General features: G+C 44.8%; 1 protein-coding gene across 4 annotated transcripts in view; it reads right to left on the reverse strand.

Moving 5' to 3' along the window:
* The window catches only part of FGF12 (fibroblast growth factor 12), a 217,142-nt gene that overhangs the window by 73,123 nt on the left and 125,088 nt on the right, over nucleotides 1-18,931 (reverse strand). For 3 of the 4 annotated variants that reach the window (XM_065073636.1, XM_065073634.1, XM_065073633.1), the window contains one exon: nucleotides 1,000-1,110. The exons of the other annotated variant lie outside the window; for it this stretch is intronic. In XM_065073636.1, coding sequence (XP_064929708.1) covers nucleotides 1,000-1,110 — 111 coding nt within the window. The remainder of the gene's footprint in view (nucleotides 1-999; nucleotides 1,111-18,931) is intronic. 4 annotated transcript variants of the gene reach the window in all.

Here is an 18,931-nt window from a genome sequence, read left to right on the forward strand (position 1 = left end):
AATCCAGCTTGGCACTTCTTTGAGTTAGAACATAATTTGTCCCCAAATTAATTAGGTTCCACCTTTCACAAAGTACATGAAGTTTGCTTGAATCAGCCCTACCACACAGATTAACTTCTGTTCATCTCCAGTAAGGGCAGGGAAGCACCTTCCATGCAGGACAGGCTAAATATTATGTCCCTTCAGCAGCAGCACACAGAGCTTCAAACCAACTCAGAATGACCCAAATCGAGACTTAAGTCTTACTCTGTTGATGCAGTTTGTGGCACCAAGTATCTGAGCTTATTACTGCCCTCTCAGAAACATCAATCTGATTATGAAATGAAGAGTGATGTAGAAAATATTCTACACCTTTAACCTTTTGAGCAGCTTTGGTATTGACAAAACAACTTATTTTGCAAAAGAAATATTGGCTACTGCTTCACATTTGTTTAAACCAATATGGCCCCTGCACATGAGCATCATTTTTAAACATATATGGCTTGTTGCACTTCACTATCCTTCGTTGAACAGCATGAACCCAAATCCTTTGATTTGATACCTTCAACCTTGGCATGAGCCTCAAAGCACTAGACTTTAGTGAACAGCTGTTTTTCTCCAGCCTGGAAATTCCTGATGTTGGCTTAATTTCTCAGGATAAAACAGTGAAAATTATTTTCTCCCCTTCTCCTTGGAGAGAGAATTCCCTGTATCCTTTACCCATGTGGTATGTGTATAAATATAATCCCCTTTCTCTTCTGGCAGCAATTCAAATCATGGGTTTTATTCTCCACCCCACCCAGATGGCAGTTACAGAATCGGGGCAGGAGGGAAGAAGATCGGAGAGGAAACATGAAATACAGGCAAGATTTAAAGGGGAAGAACAGATAGGAAAAATGTGCAGAAAACAGCTGGCTTCTTCCTAATTTGATCTTTTCAAAAATAAAACTGCATAAGTGAGATCCACTAGGTGATGTATTTGACTGTAACTAGGTTGCAAAACAGGCTATTTTTTCTTACTGTAGTCACTGTTTTCATCCTTGGTCCCATCAATTGTACCATCTGGGTGCATCTGCAGGAAGTATTCCTGCTGGCTGAATAACCTTGTCACAATTCCTTTCAGCTGGGGTTCTGTAAAAAATAATAATAATTATTATTAGATATACCAAATATGCAGGAAGTAGCAAGAGACACAATTTGCTTGGCCCCCATTAAGCTCTAAGTAAATGTAGAAGTGCTTGGCAGATAAGACAGCTTTCTGAGATTCCTTTCAAGTGTGGTTGTAAAATATTCATATAAACATAGACACAGGCAAATAAAATGGAGACCAAGTGAGCAGGCAAAATGCAATCCATAGCTGGTACAGCAGAAAGTAACAGTTTTATGGAACATCGTTTTGCTGAAAGTTACCTACCAAATGAAAGTCTTTAGACACCTTACGTATTCTAAAGATGCCACTTATTCAGAAGAATATTTGCCAGCAGTGTTGCAAAGAATTTGCTTATTGTTTCTTATGCTGCCTGTGAAGCCAACTACTTTGCTTTTTGTATGGTTGATTCACTATTGTGCAGTTCCAGTTTTATGCCAACGAAATTCTAGCTAAATCAATGGTATTATAGTGGTGTAAAACCAAAGTAACTGAGTGCTGAATCAGGCTGTATTAGCCCAACCATGTGGGACTTTGGGAACAAAATCCTGAAATGAACAAATGCAAGACACCTCCAAAAATGACATCTGAAGCATTTATGAGCACTTTAAAACGTCTGTTTCAAAATCCCACATGTTCCTCCCTGCTAAAACACATCACATACTTTGTTACATGAGACTCGATCTTTGCTTCTACCAGGGTCCCTTCCCAGACCATGTACATCATGAGCCAGCCCAGGGGTTCCCTATTGCCTCTGCAACATTTGTACCTGTGCTGAAAAAGAAAAGTAAACCACAAAAAAAAAAAAAAAAGAAACAATTTGAGCTCACATGACTGAGGTCTGCAGCATTATTGCCTGTCTCCCTGACGTCCAACTGATCAAACACAAATTAAGTGGTCAAAAATAAATTCACTTTTAATCATGTGAGTCTTACAGTCTGTCACAGGTACTGCTTCTGGAAGGCAAGCTAGCTGGCTGCACATGAGCAGACACCCTACCTAGATGGCAGAAACCCTCCTTGTGTGACAGGAGTTTGTAGTTTTATGTGACCACCCACCAAAAGCAAATAAGACAGACCTAGTTATTGCTGGGCCAATAGACAGGAAAAAAAATCCCACACAGCATACCAAAACCTCATCAGCCTCCTGTCTTCCATACCTCTAGTGAGGCTGTTTAATAAGCCATAGTCCTTATGTAACTCTGGTCACGTTGCGTGTTAAGTGTTTCCATCAGGAACCCCATCTCTAATGCTTCTGCACCACCCTGCACAGCTCCCATCCCGAGCATCCACACAGGCAAAACCCTCTACAGCAAACAGGGGTCCTGGATGCAGGTGCAAGGGTTTCAGCTTCAGCAACCCCTCCGCTGGCTGGAGGAGAGTCAGGTACTATTATGTAGCCACAAAAGCCACTGAATAAATCAGTATCAGCTGGTTTCTATGTTGCCTTAAAAAAGCAATTCATAGCAACAACAGTGCTGTAGACTGCAGGCAGGCTTTCTCCCAGCAAGACTCAGTGCTGGGACCTTCTGGTAAATACGTACAATTGTACTGGCAATCTACTAAGAGCTAGCATTGGTCAAGCCGATATATATCAAACTGAAACCTAGATTGAGCCAAGTATTTTGCTTTCTTCTTAGCAAAATGAAATATCTATTTTGTTTAATGTAGAATCAACTTGTTTTCTAACAAGCACATCAAAACTGGAGTAAATGAAAAGCTGTATTCTCAGGCACAGATGACTGCACCATCCTCCTCAAGCCAGTACCCTTCCTCTCTTATCTAACAGCACAATACTTAAGGCACTATCTGATAGGAGACCTATGACTGAGTCCCTAAAAGAGTCTTAGCCTCATTTTTACTCTCTACTTAAATTCTAATGTTTAAGTACTTCACATAAAATGTAAGAGCTCTAAGCAGTAGAGATTTAGAAGATGTTCCTGCAGCCTGATGCTGTGTACTGGGGAAGGGGGGAGATCTTGTCTTAAAGCCCCTCAGGGATAAGAAGAGGGCAGATACAAAATAATCTTGACCTTTTCCCCTTTCTTGGAAAGATGATTTAGCTACTACAGAATAGAAAGCCCATTTTCTTTGGGGTGCAGACTACACTTCAACCATGCAAATCATTTTGGATTAACATGAAAACTTTGTCCACTTTCACTACATAGCCTATCAAGTATAGCACAAATCTGCTCATCATTAGGAGCTTCATGTCATTTTTAGAGTTTATCAGAACAGCAGCCAAAATCCCCTGAAGGTCCCTCCACATCTTTGCTACAGATGCAAACACCATTGCACCAGAAGGCTCAGTGTCACCAGAGTAAAACAGGATAAAGCCCCAGGGTCACTTTTTGTAACTGATCTGACATAGACACATGGCCAAGTCTGATTTGAGCTTTAACAACTGCCCTTGTTATAATCCCAGGCTTTTCTGAGTCAATGCCTGCCTAGGGTCAGGCTAGAGCAGAAATCTTATCTTACATGTACTTTTTTGTTTCGACTTGACCTCATCTTACTAAAGTTTGAGGCTCATGCCCAAACTCAAAGGGAATGGAGAGCTCTCAGCCACACACAAAAACATCACATTCCTCCTGGCCCTAACATCCTGATAGCAGCAGTACTCCCATCTCTCTTTACTGCACAGATCCTCTGCTGCAGGAGCATTCCTGCTCTCCAGACTCACTTAGAAACAGCATCAGCAAACAAATGCCTTTTCCACACATCAAAGAGTCAGAAAGCACTTTGGAGACATATACAGATCTCTCCCTGGTTTCCGCATTTCCTTGGGTCTCTTTCTCTAAGAAGCACTGGTGAGCAGCTGCACCTTTGGGTACCTACCTGAACTGAATACAAAAGCAGGTCAGAGACATGCACAACCAACACTGAGTTCTCTCCTCTAGCACAGGGCACAGCCCAGGAGGGTTGGGCAGTTGCTTGGGCAGTGGGTGATTTGTCTCACATAGTACAGGTGTCTCTACACCTGAACTGGGCTCCCTTTGCACCCCAAAAATCAATAGGCAAGCCAGGCCAGGTCCATAGGGTCCTGAAACCACCTGCATCTCTCTACTGATTGCAAAGGAATCAGCTTGAACAGAAGCAGCTACACTGGTGACAACAGCCAGCAGAGTAGCTGCTTCCCACCAGGGAACCTCCTGTCTCATGTCTGGGCATAAAGCAGGACGTTGGGATTTGTCATTTCTACAGCAAGTGGTATGGCTGGGAGGCCTACAGACAAAATTTTAGGTGAAGGCAGCTTTTAACAGAGAACAAAGATTTACCCATCTTTTCCTCCCCAAGCTCACTATAAAGTTATTACCTGAAGATGGAACTGTATAATCACAGGACAGGATTTTTCCTGCTAGCCCAGAGGCAAAACTCAACACACAACTTTTAAGGGACATGCTACTTTTGTCATATCATATATTTTAACACACTACTTTCCACCTCCAGAGAAATTTTATCCATCTTCCAGCATTGCTATCCATTATGCTGCAGCAATCATGCTGAAAACCTTGGTTTGTAGAAAAATCTCAAAACCAGCGGGTCACCTTGTCAATTAAGGATGGCGGAAGACGCTTATAAGTCTGAACAGAAGGCAGAAAGACAGTGAAACAGACTGAGAACTTTTGCCAGTTTTGCAATTAAACAAACAACCATTCCCAGCAGGCAATACTCCCAGTAGGCAATAGTCACAGTGCTTATTGGAGCACCGAGAAAAAAAATAAATAAAATAGAACCCTACAACCTTGATACTTTTGTTTAAAGTCCCCTCAATGATACTGCTCCAGGCTATAATCAATAAGAGAAAGAGGCAAACCATTTAAAACAGAAGACAAAAACGCAGCGCAGGTAAGCATAAGCCCTGCCATGAGCACTTTCTTTCTATAATTCACAAAATTTACCAAAAATCAAACTCAATCCTACTCTCTAACCTCATCTGTGCGCAGCAAGGGGAACTTAAATCTTATTGCTCTTAAAAGAGCAATACTGCATAACGCACCTGGGATAAACCTATTCCTCCCACTCAGGCTCCTCCATACACTCTATTTTGCTGGAGGAGCAGATTTCCCTGAAAAAAAATGGAACTCCAGTAATATGGACAAGATTTCAGCACCAATTTACCATCTCCCTAAAGTCAAGCACTTCAGAATGGATTTAAGAAAGAAGTTATAACTGCCGTGATCCCAAAGTACCAGCTAAGCACAAGAGATTTCCACACAGTATGCATTCCCAGCACAGACCCCATACTATTAAGATCCCCATACAATATACAAAAGGATATTTCTACCCTTATTTTATAAACAAGACTGTTATACTTTAGGATGCTTACGTTAAAGATCCTGTTCTGGTTGCCCATACACAGCTGTCCAGGGCTCAGGGCTGTTGCAGAAAGCTCAGTGGACTCTCTCTGTATGCAGATGCAACAAGCTGAAATCCTTCATATGTGGCACTCTCAGGAGATGCAGGAAAAGATTATGCCCAGGAAGCACCCCCAGTAGAGAGCAGACCAATAAGAGTAACAGGGAGCAAAAGCTAAGCCACAGCTCTGTTCCTGATCTGCAGCATCTGCCAGACTAGAGGCTCTTCCTAGGGTGAAGACATAGTTCTCAGATGATAACCCTTCTCAGAACAGTCATCCAGCAGCCAACTCACTGCACATCCCCTGAAGGACATCCTGCTTGCTCTCGTTTCAACAGGACAAAATCAGCTGCTCTGCCTGCCCTGCTTTTAAGTTTCTGAGCCCTTTGACACAGCTGAGGCCAACTAAATCATGATCTGATTGCTAATCTCCTTGTCTCTGCTTAAATCGTAATGTGATGCTGTCATTATTCATTTCAGCTGTTCTGCTGCTGAGTCTTAAAGTCATCTCAGTTCACCATCAGCTGCTGTGTGTCCTGCCTTATTGTACAGCTATACAGTGATTTTCTCTCTCCTGGGGCTTGCCAAGGACATGACAGTTGCAGGGTGCTCACACATAGTTTGCTTGATCTCCAGGGATATGCTCACAGAAGGCCACGGGATCAGGTACAAATCAGCTACTCTACAGTCACATCCCTCACCCCCAAATCATAGGCCTTGCTGAAGTTATGTGCTGTGTGCTATGGGGAAAAGAGCAAGAGCTCTGGCAAAAATGCTTCCTATCAGAAGTATTGATGGCTCTTTAGTGATCTTTTATTTTAGTTTTGCTATTTAAGGTGAATATGGAACTCACCCCATTAACTGGAAAATGGAGAACATACAAGCAGAATAACTCCCCTTAAGGTAGAAAGGATCCCTGAAGTTATGCACCAATGCTGCATTTAGCAAAGCCTCATTGAGGGCACTAACTCTCATTTATTCCATCAGCACAGCAGCAGCACAAACACAATCTGGCCACGTGCAGCAGCCTAAACCCCTGGGCACAGAACCCTACGCTCCATCAAGCACTGTAGGGTAGCTCAATTCAATCCAAACCTTGGGCTCTGGAGAACCAAGGAATAAGTCACAACACTGATTTTAGGCTGAGACTCTATTGTGGAAGGCAGTCTGCCGTGGCCTCATTTCTTGCAATTCACAGAACACTTCTTATTACAGCAATACAATGACCTGAGGCGGCAGCAAACCAGACCCTGCTTTGCCTTGAGCTGGGAAATCTAACAGGACTCAACAAGACCCTACTAACAGAAGTCACCTTAATCTGAACTCTCCAAGTTAATGGCAGGGATCTCAGATAGGGTTTTCAATGATATCTTGAAAAGATGAAGAGCTTAGTGACCTTTCAGGGATTAGAGCCACTGGCTCCAAGGATTCTCATAGCAATGCTCTGGTCAGCAGGCAGGCCTTCACTTGAGGTTGTTGGTGCAGAACTGCTTTTAAATTCATTCCAGAAGTTACTGTGCTGGGTGCCAGAGGTGCTCTGTGTTGGTTATAGCATAAACTCTGAAGCTCTTGGGGTTATTGTTCTCTGCACAACAGACTGTCAAAAAACAGAGGACTCTGCTAGCTTAGACAGCAAGCAGCTGTTTTATATTCAGCAACCTGCAACAAGGTAGAAGGTACCTGCTGCGTGATTTTGACAGCAGACTCGCTCGTTAGTTTGCTCTCTCTTTCTGCGGCAGGACACAGTCTGACTCAACACCTCAGCCTGGGCTTAGCACAGCAAGGCTGTCAGAGATGCCAGAGGCAGGATCCCCAAACAGCCCCACTGGTTCCTGCTAACAACATTGGTCTGGCAAGGGAAGAGTCTCCAGCCCTGATCTGAGCCGTGGCTGGGCACACTGCTGACTCTCTTCTGTGTCTGTGCAACAGTTTTGCTGAGGATGTGACTGCAAACATGGGACCTGGAATACCTCTCAGGAGCGTATTTCACATAAATGTTCTTTAAACATTTGTTTATTGCAATTAAACATTTTAGCCTGGAATTTACACATTTCGTTATTCTTATTTTCCCCCATTCAGGCTGCAGCTGTCATAATGGGAGGCTGATTTATGACTCACCCAACCAGAACTCAAATCCTTAACGCACCAAAACCAGCATTCAAGTCAGAGCATAAACTGCTCCTAATTTACTTAGATTAACTCTACGTTTAAAGTACCACTGCAGAAACCGCAGTTCCCCCCCTGAAAATGATGGGTTCCAGAATACTCGGTAAGCCAAATACACCAAACACATGCAGACAGAGAAGGGCAATGAAATCCCTCCTCTGGAAGTACAGTATTAATGAAGGCGTCTATTAACTTGGCACAAAAATGCATCAGTGAGCTCCATGCAGATTACTATGGTGACAGGCATTGCCACAGAACTCAGGAAAAAAGAAAAGATGAAAAGCTGAGGGAGAAAATTGTTGGGGATTTTTCCCAGCCAGGAACTGCTAAATTCTCCAGGGTGTTTGGAGTTACAATGAAGTGGCTGTCTCCAATTAATTGCTTTACTGTCAGCATAAGTTTAATAGCTCAACTCACTACAACGATTCACTGAACCCACCCAAACTGGGAAGCTCAGGAATAAGAGTATTTGCAGCTGCACCAGGAGCTGCTGCCCTTGAAGGTCAAGGGTGTGTTTCCCCCGGCTGAACGCTGCGCCCAACTCTTCCAAGCTGTGACACGGTGGAGCGCGAGGCTTTAGCAGACACCATGCACGGGTGTCTGTGACTGCACCTGCAGTGACTCATGCACGGAGCAGGTCGAAGCCTCCTGAGCCACACAAGGGGATCCTGGAGGATGCTCCAGCTGCGTCACTCAGGTGCGGACATAGGAAATCCTGCTGCAAAGTGCTGAGCATTCTCTGCTCCCACAGGAGTCAGTGAGTGCAGAAAAGCACACAGGCGGAGGCAAGGAGGACATTTCCCAGCCCCACAAAATGTTTGCCACAGCTTTTGTGGCAAAACTCAGCAAAATTGGAGCAGAAGGACACGCTCTGCCTTGAGGAAGCCTACAAGCAGGTGGCCTGGACAGACTGGGCAATGCAGCCTGTAGCATCTCCAGGAAGAGGCAGACACAGGGCAACTGAACTGCAGAGCCGAGAGAGGTGAGCAGCTTATGAGGCACTGGCATTTGGATGCTTCCTCAGGCTGCCTACACAGAGGCTGCATCACGGTGGGCAAGAGCAGCTGCCCAAGCATTAGGAGGGGCCCAGTAGCAAAGCTCAGCATCCAGCCTTGCCTTGCAAAGCTGCAAAAAGCTGCCACAAACCACTTCAGTTTAGATACAACCATTCAGCCTAACACACGGGCACATCACCCAGCCTGGGAGTAGGATGGAGAGATGTAAACAGACTGATGATGCTAAGATTTATTCCCGAGGTCTGTGACTCTGTGCATACCGAACAGTTGATCCCAGCTCCTTTCCCGATGATGCAGAATAAAGGCCATGTCCAGCTTCAGTTCAACATGATTACAGGGTTAGTGTCACCCTCCAATTACAGGGAATTTATTTTGAGAAGAAAATGACTCTCAGACAATAGGGCTGCATAGCACACTCGTGTATTTACTCATCTCAAGTGCAAATTTCCACCCAGGGCTACTGACTACAGAGAGATAACTGGTGTTTCCAGGATGCATTACATGAAATAACAGGCTGTGCTGACAAGGATGGCCCTCTGCGTTTGAAGGAGAAGCTTCCGAAAATGACATTTCCCTAACTCAGAGAGATGACAGGCTCAAGCCGATGACAGCACCCATCAAAGCAATTGCCTCCTGTCACTGTCAGTGAGTCACTAGAGCAGAATGGCACTTTGTAGGCAAAAAGAGCATCCAGAGAAGTGATTTCCTTTCCTGTGCTGATGCCTGTAAGGAGGAATAATAATTAGCCCTCCAACACTGAGCACAGCTGCCTGCACCCTCCACCAAGAAGCACACATGTGAAGCTCTGCACTACAACTGCTTTGCTCTTACAAAGAGGAGTCCCTCCAGGGAAGTCTTATTTCTCAGTTGTAGAGTAGGTGAAAATGATGGGGTTGCATGGCACTGGCATTTATGCAGGCCCTCCCGTACCCAGTGAATCAGCTGTACACAGATGTTAATAAAAGTCTGAGGTAAGGAGTAGAGACAGGAGTCATATAAAGCAATGAAAATATGAGACAGAACTTGAGACCACTGCTACATGTGTCTCACAGACCATCCTCTTCCTAGGAGGCTATGGATGTTAGGACTTGGAGAAGTCACCCTACAGAGTATGAGCAGTGGAAGCTATACAAAAACTCCATCTCATTAACAGGGGAAAAAAAAAAAAGGAGATCTGAAAAGAGTACAAGTGTTGATTTTTTCTTCTGAGACGATGTTTTGTTGGAAATCTAATGAAAAAAGAGATGTTAAAAGAGTTGAACATGAAGGCCAAAGTTTAATTTTGAGTAGAATGAAATATTGCATTGGATCTGAATCCCCTCCTCCCCAAAAGCTTCTTTTATTTGACCAGAGAGCTAAAAAAATCAATTATTCATACAGCCACACTCCTGGGTTTGTCTTTGCCTCCCCCAGGACACGGTTTGTGTTGCTCTGTTGATCCACTGTGTTTTACCCACAGTCAAAATTTCAAAACATTTCCCTTTAAAGAGCAATCTTCTATACCTGTATTGACTTGAGTTCCAATGAGGACAGAACCAAAGCCTGACAGAAATGAAAATCATAAAGGAGAGATGTAGGGCTGTTCCAGAATTTATGCAGGGTGAGCTTTTTCAGGTAAGGGAATTAAAAAAGTGAAAAGTTTAATGGGAAAGACGTCGTAGCTACAGCTCCTAAGCTGTCATTTTCTAGCACAGTCAATGCCTTGGCTACTGAAGGTTAAAGCATACTCATAAGTATGGATAGCAGAGCATGCAAAATATATTATTTATTTTGAGGAACAACCTGCAATTATTCCTGACATATTGTGTAATTAGCCAAGATTACAGCATATTCACCCAGAGCGAAACAGAGGATAGCATAAATATTATGTGTGAGCCCACAATCACAGAGCGCATTTCACTTGGGTGCAAACGTGACCACATGAACCCACCAAGTGGTTCATGGCAGCTTCTCCCTGGCTCCCATGGTTCCGCACCAGCTCCCAAGTGGGCATCCGCAAAGGGGAAACATCAGGAGTAAAATCCACATTTCCCCATGCCAGCTTGAATGCTACAGAAAGATTTAGCAAATGGTTATCCCTGTCCTGCAGAGCATTTGGGTTCAGGGATGATTGAGCCCAGAGCTCACACTGGCAAAGAAAGGGACCCAGCTCTGCTGTCCCCAAGGGCAGTGGGAAGGCAGGCTTGGAGGATGATGCCCGGAGATGCTGCTTGCGGGGCTTTGCTGCCTGGAGCTGGCAGGAGGGAGAAATGGAAAAGGAGCCCTGCCCTCTCCCCACACCTGCAGCACCTCTCACCCTACAAACAGATGGAGGGGGAGAGAGTTTCCTACAGGGCCACATGTCACCCAGCTGCACCCCCAGGGGTTGTCTGATGGGTCAGAAATCCTGGACAACCTTGTGGCAGCCCTTTGCTGCTTGTATGTAGGAAGGCTGTGCTATGTTTTGATGACTCCAGTGTGCAACATAAAACTTTTTCACTGTGAGTTAATCAGATTTTTTCCCATTTTTCTACAAAGATTTAGGTTGGATATTAGGAAATTCTTTCTACTTAGAATTGCTCCACGGGAGGGTATAAAAAACAGGTTAAAGAAAAGCCTGTCTGGGGAATGTACGTCTGGTGTCAGTACGTCTGGTGTCAGTGCAGGGCTGTGGTTGGACTAGTCAACCTTAGCGGTTAGTCTAGGAGACCACAACTTGGTGACATTTCCATACCTCTGCACCCCAGGTTTGTTGAAAGGCTCCACGACACCGTCCCCAGCTCCCCTAACCTTGAAGGTGCCCACACAAGGCACCAGATCACAAACAGTCCTCGCACAGGCAGAGCAGACGATGCCCATGCTGTTCACGCCTGCCACAGCCCTGTGATTTGTGCTGCTCTCAGATGCTACATCTCTCTGCTTCCCCCCACCAATCCAACATGCCTGAAATACCGCAGAAACACTGAGAAGCCCCTCACATAAACAAAACACTCCATGGAAACAGCTATATCGTTCTTCCACCCTGTTCCACATGCCCAGGAAAATAAATTAATTAAAATAGAAAATGGAGAGAACATCCTATCAACAAGCACTGAGCAGAAATTAATCACTTAAGATGCTATCGGTCTTGGGCAGGGTACCTGGTGCTACCAACAACAGCCCACAGAAGAGCCCTAGGTAATCACTGGGTAAAATTTGGGTCTCAGCGTCACTCTGCAAGCATTCAATAACATCAGGCAATAATGCAATAATGTCCCCTTTTGGGCTTTCTCACGCACTCCCTCAGCATTTTTCCACAGGGATGAGAGGTGTGGAACTTTATTTAACAGATAATCAGCCTGTGACGTGGAAAAATTAAAGCTTGAGTCAGTCAAGCCTGTATTGTAAGAATTTTTTGCTCTTTGCACCAATGTAGCTTCAGCCTGCCTGTAGAAGTTCACAAGCATTTTTTGACCCAAAATTATGATGTTACTGAATTTCAACAAATCTTATGCAACACCTAAATGCATAAAGAAAATGTCTAGCACGCGCCACTCAGGTTTGAAATAACATTACAGTTCAAATACCAAGATGATGCTAAAAAGGGCCAAAACTCACCATGTGACTCAAAGTTCTTTCCTTCTGATTTGTGAAAATCCACCTATTTTTTTTAACCTGCAGATTTTAATTTCCCATCTGACCCAGAAGTTTCCTTCAACCTAATGAAAACACAGTGTGAGAAATTAATCATTTTCCTCATTCCAGCTAAGCTCTGTTTTAAACAAGGATGGTGTTTCATGTTTCATATCTCACTACAAACACCTCGTCCTGATGTTGGGTGACCCTCAGAACTCCGGGGAGACAGGCAGGTTCACCGGCCGCTCTGTTGCTCTCTCAGAGCTGTAAACAGCGAGCTCCTTCCCCAGGGATGCATGTGCTCAGGATGACACAGTGCAGATGGAGCAAAACCAGAAAATCTGCCTCTCCAATAGGTCTCCAAACGCAGCTCCAGCTCCTGCAGCTGCCCAGGAGCCACTCACTGTCTGGGGGTTCAGGGTGAAGGAGCTCTCAAACCTCACCTCGTGGTTCCTAATCATTCAGGAGCTGCTATTAGGTTCTAGCTCTACAACCTGACATTTATTTAATGGAAATAAGAGCTGTGTTTTTGAAGAAACAGAAAGGAAAACAGTAGAAGAAACATTCAGGGAAGTGGAGAAGGTAGGAGTGGCACAGAAGGAAATAAAATAAAAGCGAAACCAAATGTTTATAAATTTTTAAATAACGACACTGTGTGTTAGGCAGCAGGCAGATCCTGTACTGAAGAGCACAAAAACAAATTATAAAAAGCCAGCAGAGCACTGGTAGTTACTCCACACACTCTGACAGCCCTTTTAGCCACCGTCACAGAAAATCCCCACAGAGCGTGATGTCGATCACCAGAGGACGCCTGCACGAAGGGCTGCAGATCGATACCGGAGGCAGAGGGTGCAGGCAGCCAGCAGCTCAGACCTGATACTGTTACAGGAGCTGTGCCAGGGAAAGGACCAGCTCCGAAGCAGGTGGTCAGCATGTGATCCCTCCATCTCCTGCAGCCCCACAGCTCCCAGGTCCCCAAGGAGCACCCTCAGAAATAGCAGGTGCTTCCCCAGGTGCTTCCCAACTCCGAGCTGGTCCCTGGAAGCCAAAACCACCCTGTTATTTTGCTAATTTGTACTGCTTTTTAATTTTCTGGAAGATGTGTACTGGCTTAACTTGCAGCAGTCCCATAGTGCTTGGCCTTTTGCAAACAGTTTTGCTTTGGGGAATGAAGGAATATATTTATTTGGCAGTTAAGGCAATATGGGTGGCAACTGCTAAGCAAAGCAACTGTGCAGCCAGCAAAGGGAGGGGACTGCAAACTACGCTGTTCTAGATAAATATCAATTAAGTGAGCATGTTCTATTAACCTCAAGACCTGGCTCTTTTCTTCCTTTATTTTGATCCAAAATGCTTAAATATTTCAAGAAAGGAACATTTCAGGGTTTTTTAATCTTTAGCATGATCGCAATCAGCTTTCAGCTGGGAAAGTAGAACAAGTAAGAGAATTAGATTGCCTCTCTGTGGATATTTTGCCAGTTCACAGCATGCAGCTGTCCACTGGGTATAATACATCCCCTGAACAGAGCATGCTGCTGGAGGGAAGGCGAGACAGGAGAGCCACGGGGAGAGAGCTCTGCACAGTGCACTCCATAGGTGCTGCAATGGGATGCGGGAGCATCTCTGTGCTCTCGGTCACTGTAGCTGCTGTATCTAGCCCTGGATCTTCATCCTCAAATCCAGCCCCTGCCATTGGAAGCAATCAGCCATTTCACATCTCCCCTTTTCTGACATCCGTCAATGGAGTCAAGCGCTCCAAATATGAAATATCACACTGAAAAGGCCCCAGAAAGAAAGACGGGGAGCGCAGGCAGGCACAGCATCCCCGCTCCCCTTTCACCACAGCTGCCCATCTTCTGGCCACAGAAATGCCGCAGGTCCCCAGCTCTTTGGGAACATGATGGTGCCAAGGACCATTCAAAACAGAGTTCATCCTTGTGCTCAGTAACACTGAAGGAGAAGTGGGCACTGATGCAAAGCAGAATCTGAAGGAGGTGGCCCTGAGACAAAATCCCCCCTTCCTCCCACATACAACTTCAGGTACAACAGATGCACATGCTGCTGAGCAGAAAGAGGAGCTGCTAACCTTCCCCCTTGACCTAAGCCAAGGTCTGCAAAAGGGGTCTGCACAAGAGCTCAATACTCCTCCAAAATCAGAGCTCTGCCAGGAGCAGCACAACCCCATACAGCATCTCCTTAGCAGGACCCCAGGAACAGCGGCACAGTCACTGGGGGAAAGGGACAAACCCAAAGCCATGGAGCAGATGCAGGAACAGAGCTGCAAAGCCCCATTCCACAATGACACTGTTTCCAGCAATAGTCCTTATCTCGCAGCCCAGCACACTCCATGGGGAAAGGGCAGAGAGCAGAAATGCCCAGGCTCACTGCTCATAGACAGCCTTCCACACCACACCAGCAACCAGCCAGCAGCTCAGCCCTGAGGACAAGAAGGGCTCAGGCCACCACCCTGCCTCCAAGCCTGAGCCTTTTCCCTCTGTCACCTTTAGCCAGGATATCTTGGAATGCACAGAGGACAGCAGAGGTGTCTGACAGGTGCCAGGGGGTATCCAGCTGAATTTTCTCAGCAGCTGTGGCAGCTCCATCAGGATTTCAGAGAGCCTCAGTTCAGTACTTGGAATAAGCACACAGATACTTATCTGTGCTGCAGCACGGGGGCTGGAAAAGCCAGCATGGTCTGCCTGAATGGTAAATACCACAGACGTGTTCCACAGCTCTCTTGAAAGCTGCTTTCTGGTTTACCATTTAAAAAATGTGTTGAAGCTGCTATTTTCAGAGCCAGTACTGTCAGGAAGCTGTAGCCCTGCTACCGTGCTGCAAAACCTCAGCGTCCACATTGACTCCCCTCAAAGCACAAACCCTCCCTTTAAAAGTAATTTATTCTAGGAGCCTATGGTAGCAGTGTTCGCTGGGTGAGGGGTAAAAAGTGTGTCCATGGTTCTATTACAGCTTTTAATAGGGATGCAAAATAAAACCAGCCTCTGGAAAGGATAAGTTATTTCAGGATTCTGCTACTTATCAGAACAAGGTAAAAGTAAAACAATAGGTGTAGTAGTTTGCTTTATGCTCAGAAAGGATAATGTATTAGTATAAAGAAGATTGTGTTATTTAGGGAATAGAGACAATCCACGTATTAAACAAGAGAACAGAGTATAAAGATACCATTTCCCTGATAGAATGCAGTGCAAACAGCCTCAGTACTGGGTAGGTGATTTTAGTACAAGTCACTTCACAAGAGACTTCCAACAGCAAGGCACAATAATAATGCAGCCATGGCAATGATGCTACAATAGTGCACAGAACATATAGAAATGTATGTATGTTTAAATATTAGTTCTTTGGAGTTGCTTTCCCTGACCTGCTCACTTCAGTACTCTTGGTCATTTTCTGCCAAGCCATGGAGCTTGCAAACACAAAAGGGACGTCAATCTCTTACATATTTTGCCTGTTAAAATTCTTACTTCGATTTTAATAATAATAAATCACAGCTTGGCTTCAACTGTGCAGGAGTAGGAAATTCCCAGGAATAATATGCACATGACTTTTCAGAGGGATGGATCGAATGAAATGAATGCCAGAGGAACAGAATAAATGCCTACCTGGCCAATGTGCTATCTGGCAGTTAATGGTGTGCCCACTAGAGGAGGGGAAAGAAAACAGATAAGCCCAAGTGAATTTGCACTTGCTCCTCAACATAGTGAGACTCAGGATCGCGTTTGTCCCTCACAGGAGTGAGATTCATACAACCTCTTCAGCTCCTGTGGCAGCCCTGCTCTCCACACTGATCGAGTCAAACAGTCAAAGTTTTTTCGGTAATAGATATCTGTTAAAATATGTGGTATGTGGTCTACTGAAACTATTCTAAATGCATGCTGTATTCGGCAAAGCAAGGAAGGAAGGAAGAAAATCTTGTCTTCGTTTAAGTATTTTTGGAACTCAAGCTTTTGGTTTAGTATTTCAAAGCAACATTTCATTTAGAAGTATATCTGAAAGTTAAAGAAAAATACACATATAAAAATCCTCCAAATTAAATTGCACCTTTTTTCCCCCAAAAAAACCACAGTTATATCAGTCAATGATAAATCGATTTATATGGATCTTTTAGTTTATGGGGAGGGAAAATAATCACTCATGAACCTCTTTTCACCCTGACTTTTCCATTTGGCTGGTGACAGAGGAATCAATCATTTGTATTGCTCTAATGGTGAACCTCCTCTGCTGGCTAACGATTTTCAGTGCTCCCACAAGCACAGCTACCCCTGAGGCCATGGGGAGAGAAGATATCCATCCCTCTCGGAGCTTGGATGGCTTCCACTGATTTTCTTGGCATCAACCAGTCTAGGAACAGTATGAAGTGACTTACTGACTGACATGCTCACCCACAAGCTGTGTTGCAAAGCAGGCTGGCTGCTGAGTTCTCCGTGCTCTGGAGTGAGCCAGGAGCCTGCCATCGTCCCACAGATTTTGGAGCCAGAGAGCTCGGGGTTGCTATATGCTCCCCGCCACCAGTAACCGCGCACAGACACACACCGTGATAGTCACCACATCTGCAAGTCACGAACGTGTGTGATACCACCCCCGGGGATCAATTTGACAAAATGAAACCCATCTATGGAGCTGTCATGAGCAGGAGGGAGCCTTTTCCCCCGCTCCTGATTATTTTGGCATTCATTAGCACTGGCGGATGCAGAAGGAGCTCACAGCACCAACGGCTGACCTCTCTGAGGACAGACTGCCCCAAACAAGGAGGACACATGCCCTCAAGGCTGTGCCCCTTCCCCTTGACATTATCCAGGCTTGTTTGGCTGGCCACTTGGCATACATGCCCTCATCTCAGCTAGTACTTCCAACAGGTCCTGCTGGCAAAGTGATGCCAGGATTTCCAGGCATTGTTATTCGCCAAAGCCATTCAGATGGGGCACAGCACCAAATTCTGCAGAGGAACAGGCAGAAGAATGTGACAGACCACCCTTGGCTGGGTACACACCCAGACAGGCATACACACGTTATGGAAAAGCACTGGGATCCAGCGGGAATCCTGCTGCCGACAGCAGCTACGTGCTGAAACAACGAAGCCAGCATCGGGACACAATAGCAACAATAGCAAGAGGGGCCAAATTCCACAGGTTAGGCAGATATTGCAGCTGTTCTGAGATGAACTACTCCATAAAAGCAGGCAAGGATTATGACAAATTTAATGGGAAGCTAAAATGGTGGGTTTTTTCCATGAGTTTCAATCATCGTTTTCATCCTGCAAGAAATCAGAAAGGACTTCAGGATTTAATTCGGGGAATTTAACAGCTTGCAGAGATGACAGACTTTTCAAATGTTTTAAATGGATCCCTGAATGAACAAAGTCCTTCTGTGTCCTTCAACTAAAGTTGCTCTTATATTTTACTTATACTGCTATAAAAATACCAACATAGGTATATTTAAATGCCAAATCTCCATTTATTATTCAAAACAAGAAATACCGCAAAAGGAAAACATGTTTTAAGTTACTGGGTTTTTTTCTATGTGTGAGCCATTTCCTTCACTTTGGAAGAAGCCTTTAAATCTTCCTTAATGAAAAGCATCCTTTACCTAGAGGAGCACAAAATATATATCAGACAGGGGAACAAAAACCAAAACAAAACAAAATAAAAGGCAGAATTATTTTCTTTTCCCTAGGGTAAAAAGCCTGTTTGAGACTGAGCTCTGCATTCTGAGCTGGAAACTCATCTACAGAAGCAACACCTGAATGGACGGAGATGATGCTACACAATGCCTGGCACCGCCTGACCCAAAGCTGCATAAATACAAATATTATTTCCCCAAGTAACAATACCCTTTCGGCAGGCTTCACTCAGAAGACATCCCCACCAACCCTCACAGATGCCGTGCCTGATGCTCCAGTGTTTTTCACTTGGTGCATGGCCCCAAACTCCCCAGCTTTGCTGTTCGATGGCCGTGGATGATGGAAAACCAGTTCCACCCCAGCTTTCCAGAGTGAGCTCTGCCTGAGAACAGGTGGTGAAGCAATGGCTGCAGCTTTCCCAAACAAGCTGGATCCAGCCTGTTACAAAACAGCCAAGGAAGGGATGAAGAAGCTGCAAAGGGGACACAACTACTTGGTTCAACCATTTGTTGGCAGAGAAGTCATGTAGAGAGAGCTGCTTTGTCTAGTCTTCTGCATTCCTCTCTTGGATTCATCGTTCTCTGATGGATGATCCATGTCTTGAACCTGCACCCAAGAGCCATGCCATACAGCAATTTATTTTGAATCCTCTATCAAGTTAATATAGTCACAGCAAAATATATAATTTAATCTTTTCCAGCTGCACTTTATACATATAATTGTACAGATGCTGTTGTACATGCACATATTTTGCTTGGCACCTGCACAACTGCGGTCAATGACCCGCATTAATTCACAATAATGGGATTGAGCCCATGCGTCCAAATTTTCAGCTTGGTCCACAATACTCAGCATCTTTATTTGGCCGTTGTTAAACCATTAAATCATATCATGGAGCCAAACACATGCAAGAGATATAAAAGAACACAGAGTGTGCATACGCAAAAGCTGCCTTTGCCCATCAAAAAGGGAGATGGAACAAGTGCCCATTTCACAACATGGTGCTTATTGCAACTGACAAATAAGATGTTTCTGC

This window comes from Columba livia, chromosome 9 (assembly GCF_036013475.1).
Source record: "Columba livia isolate bColLiv1 breed racing homer chromosome 9, bColLiv1.pat.W.v2, whole genome shotgun sequence".
Taxonomy (NCBI): Eukaryota; Metazoa; Chordata; class Aves; order Columbiformes; family Columbidae; genus Columba; species Columba livia.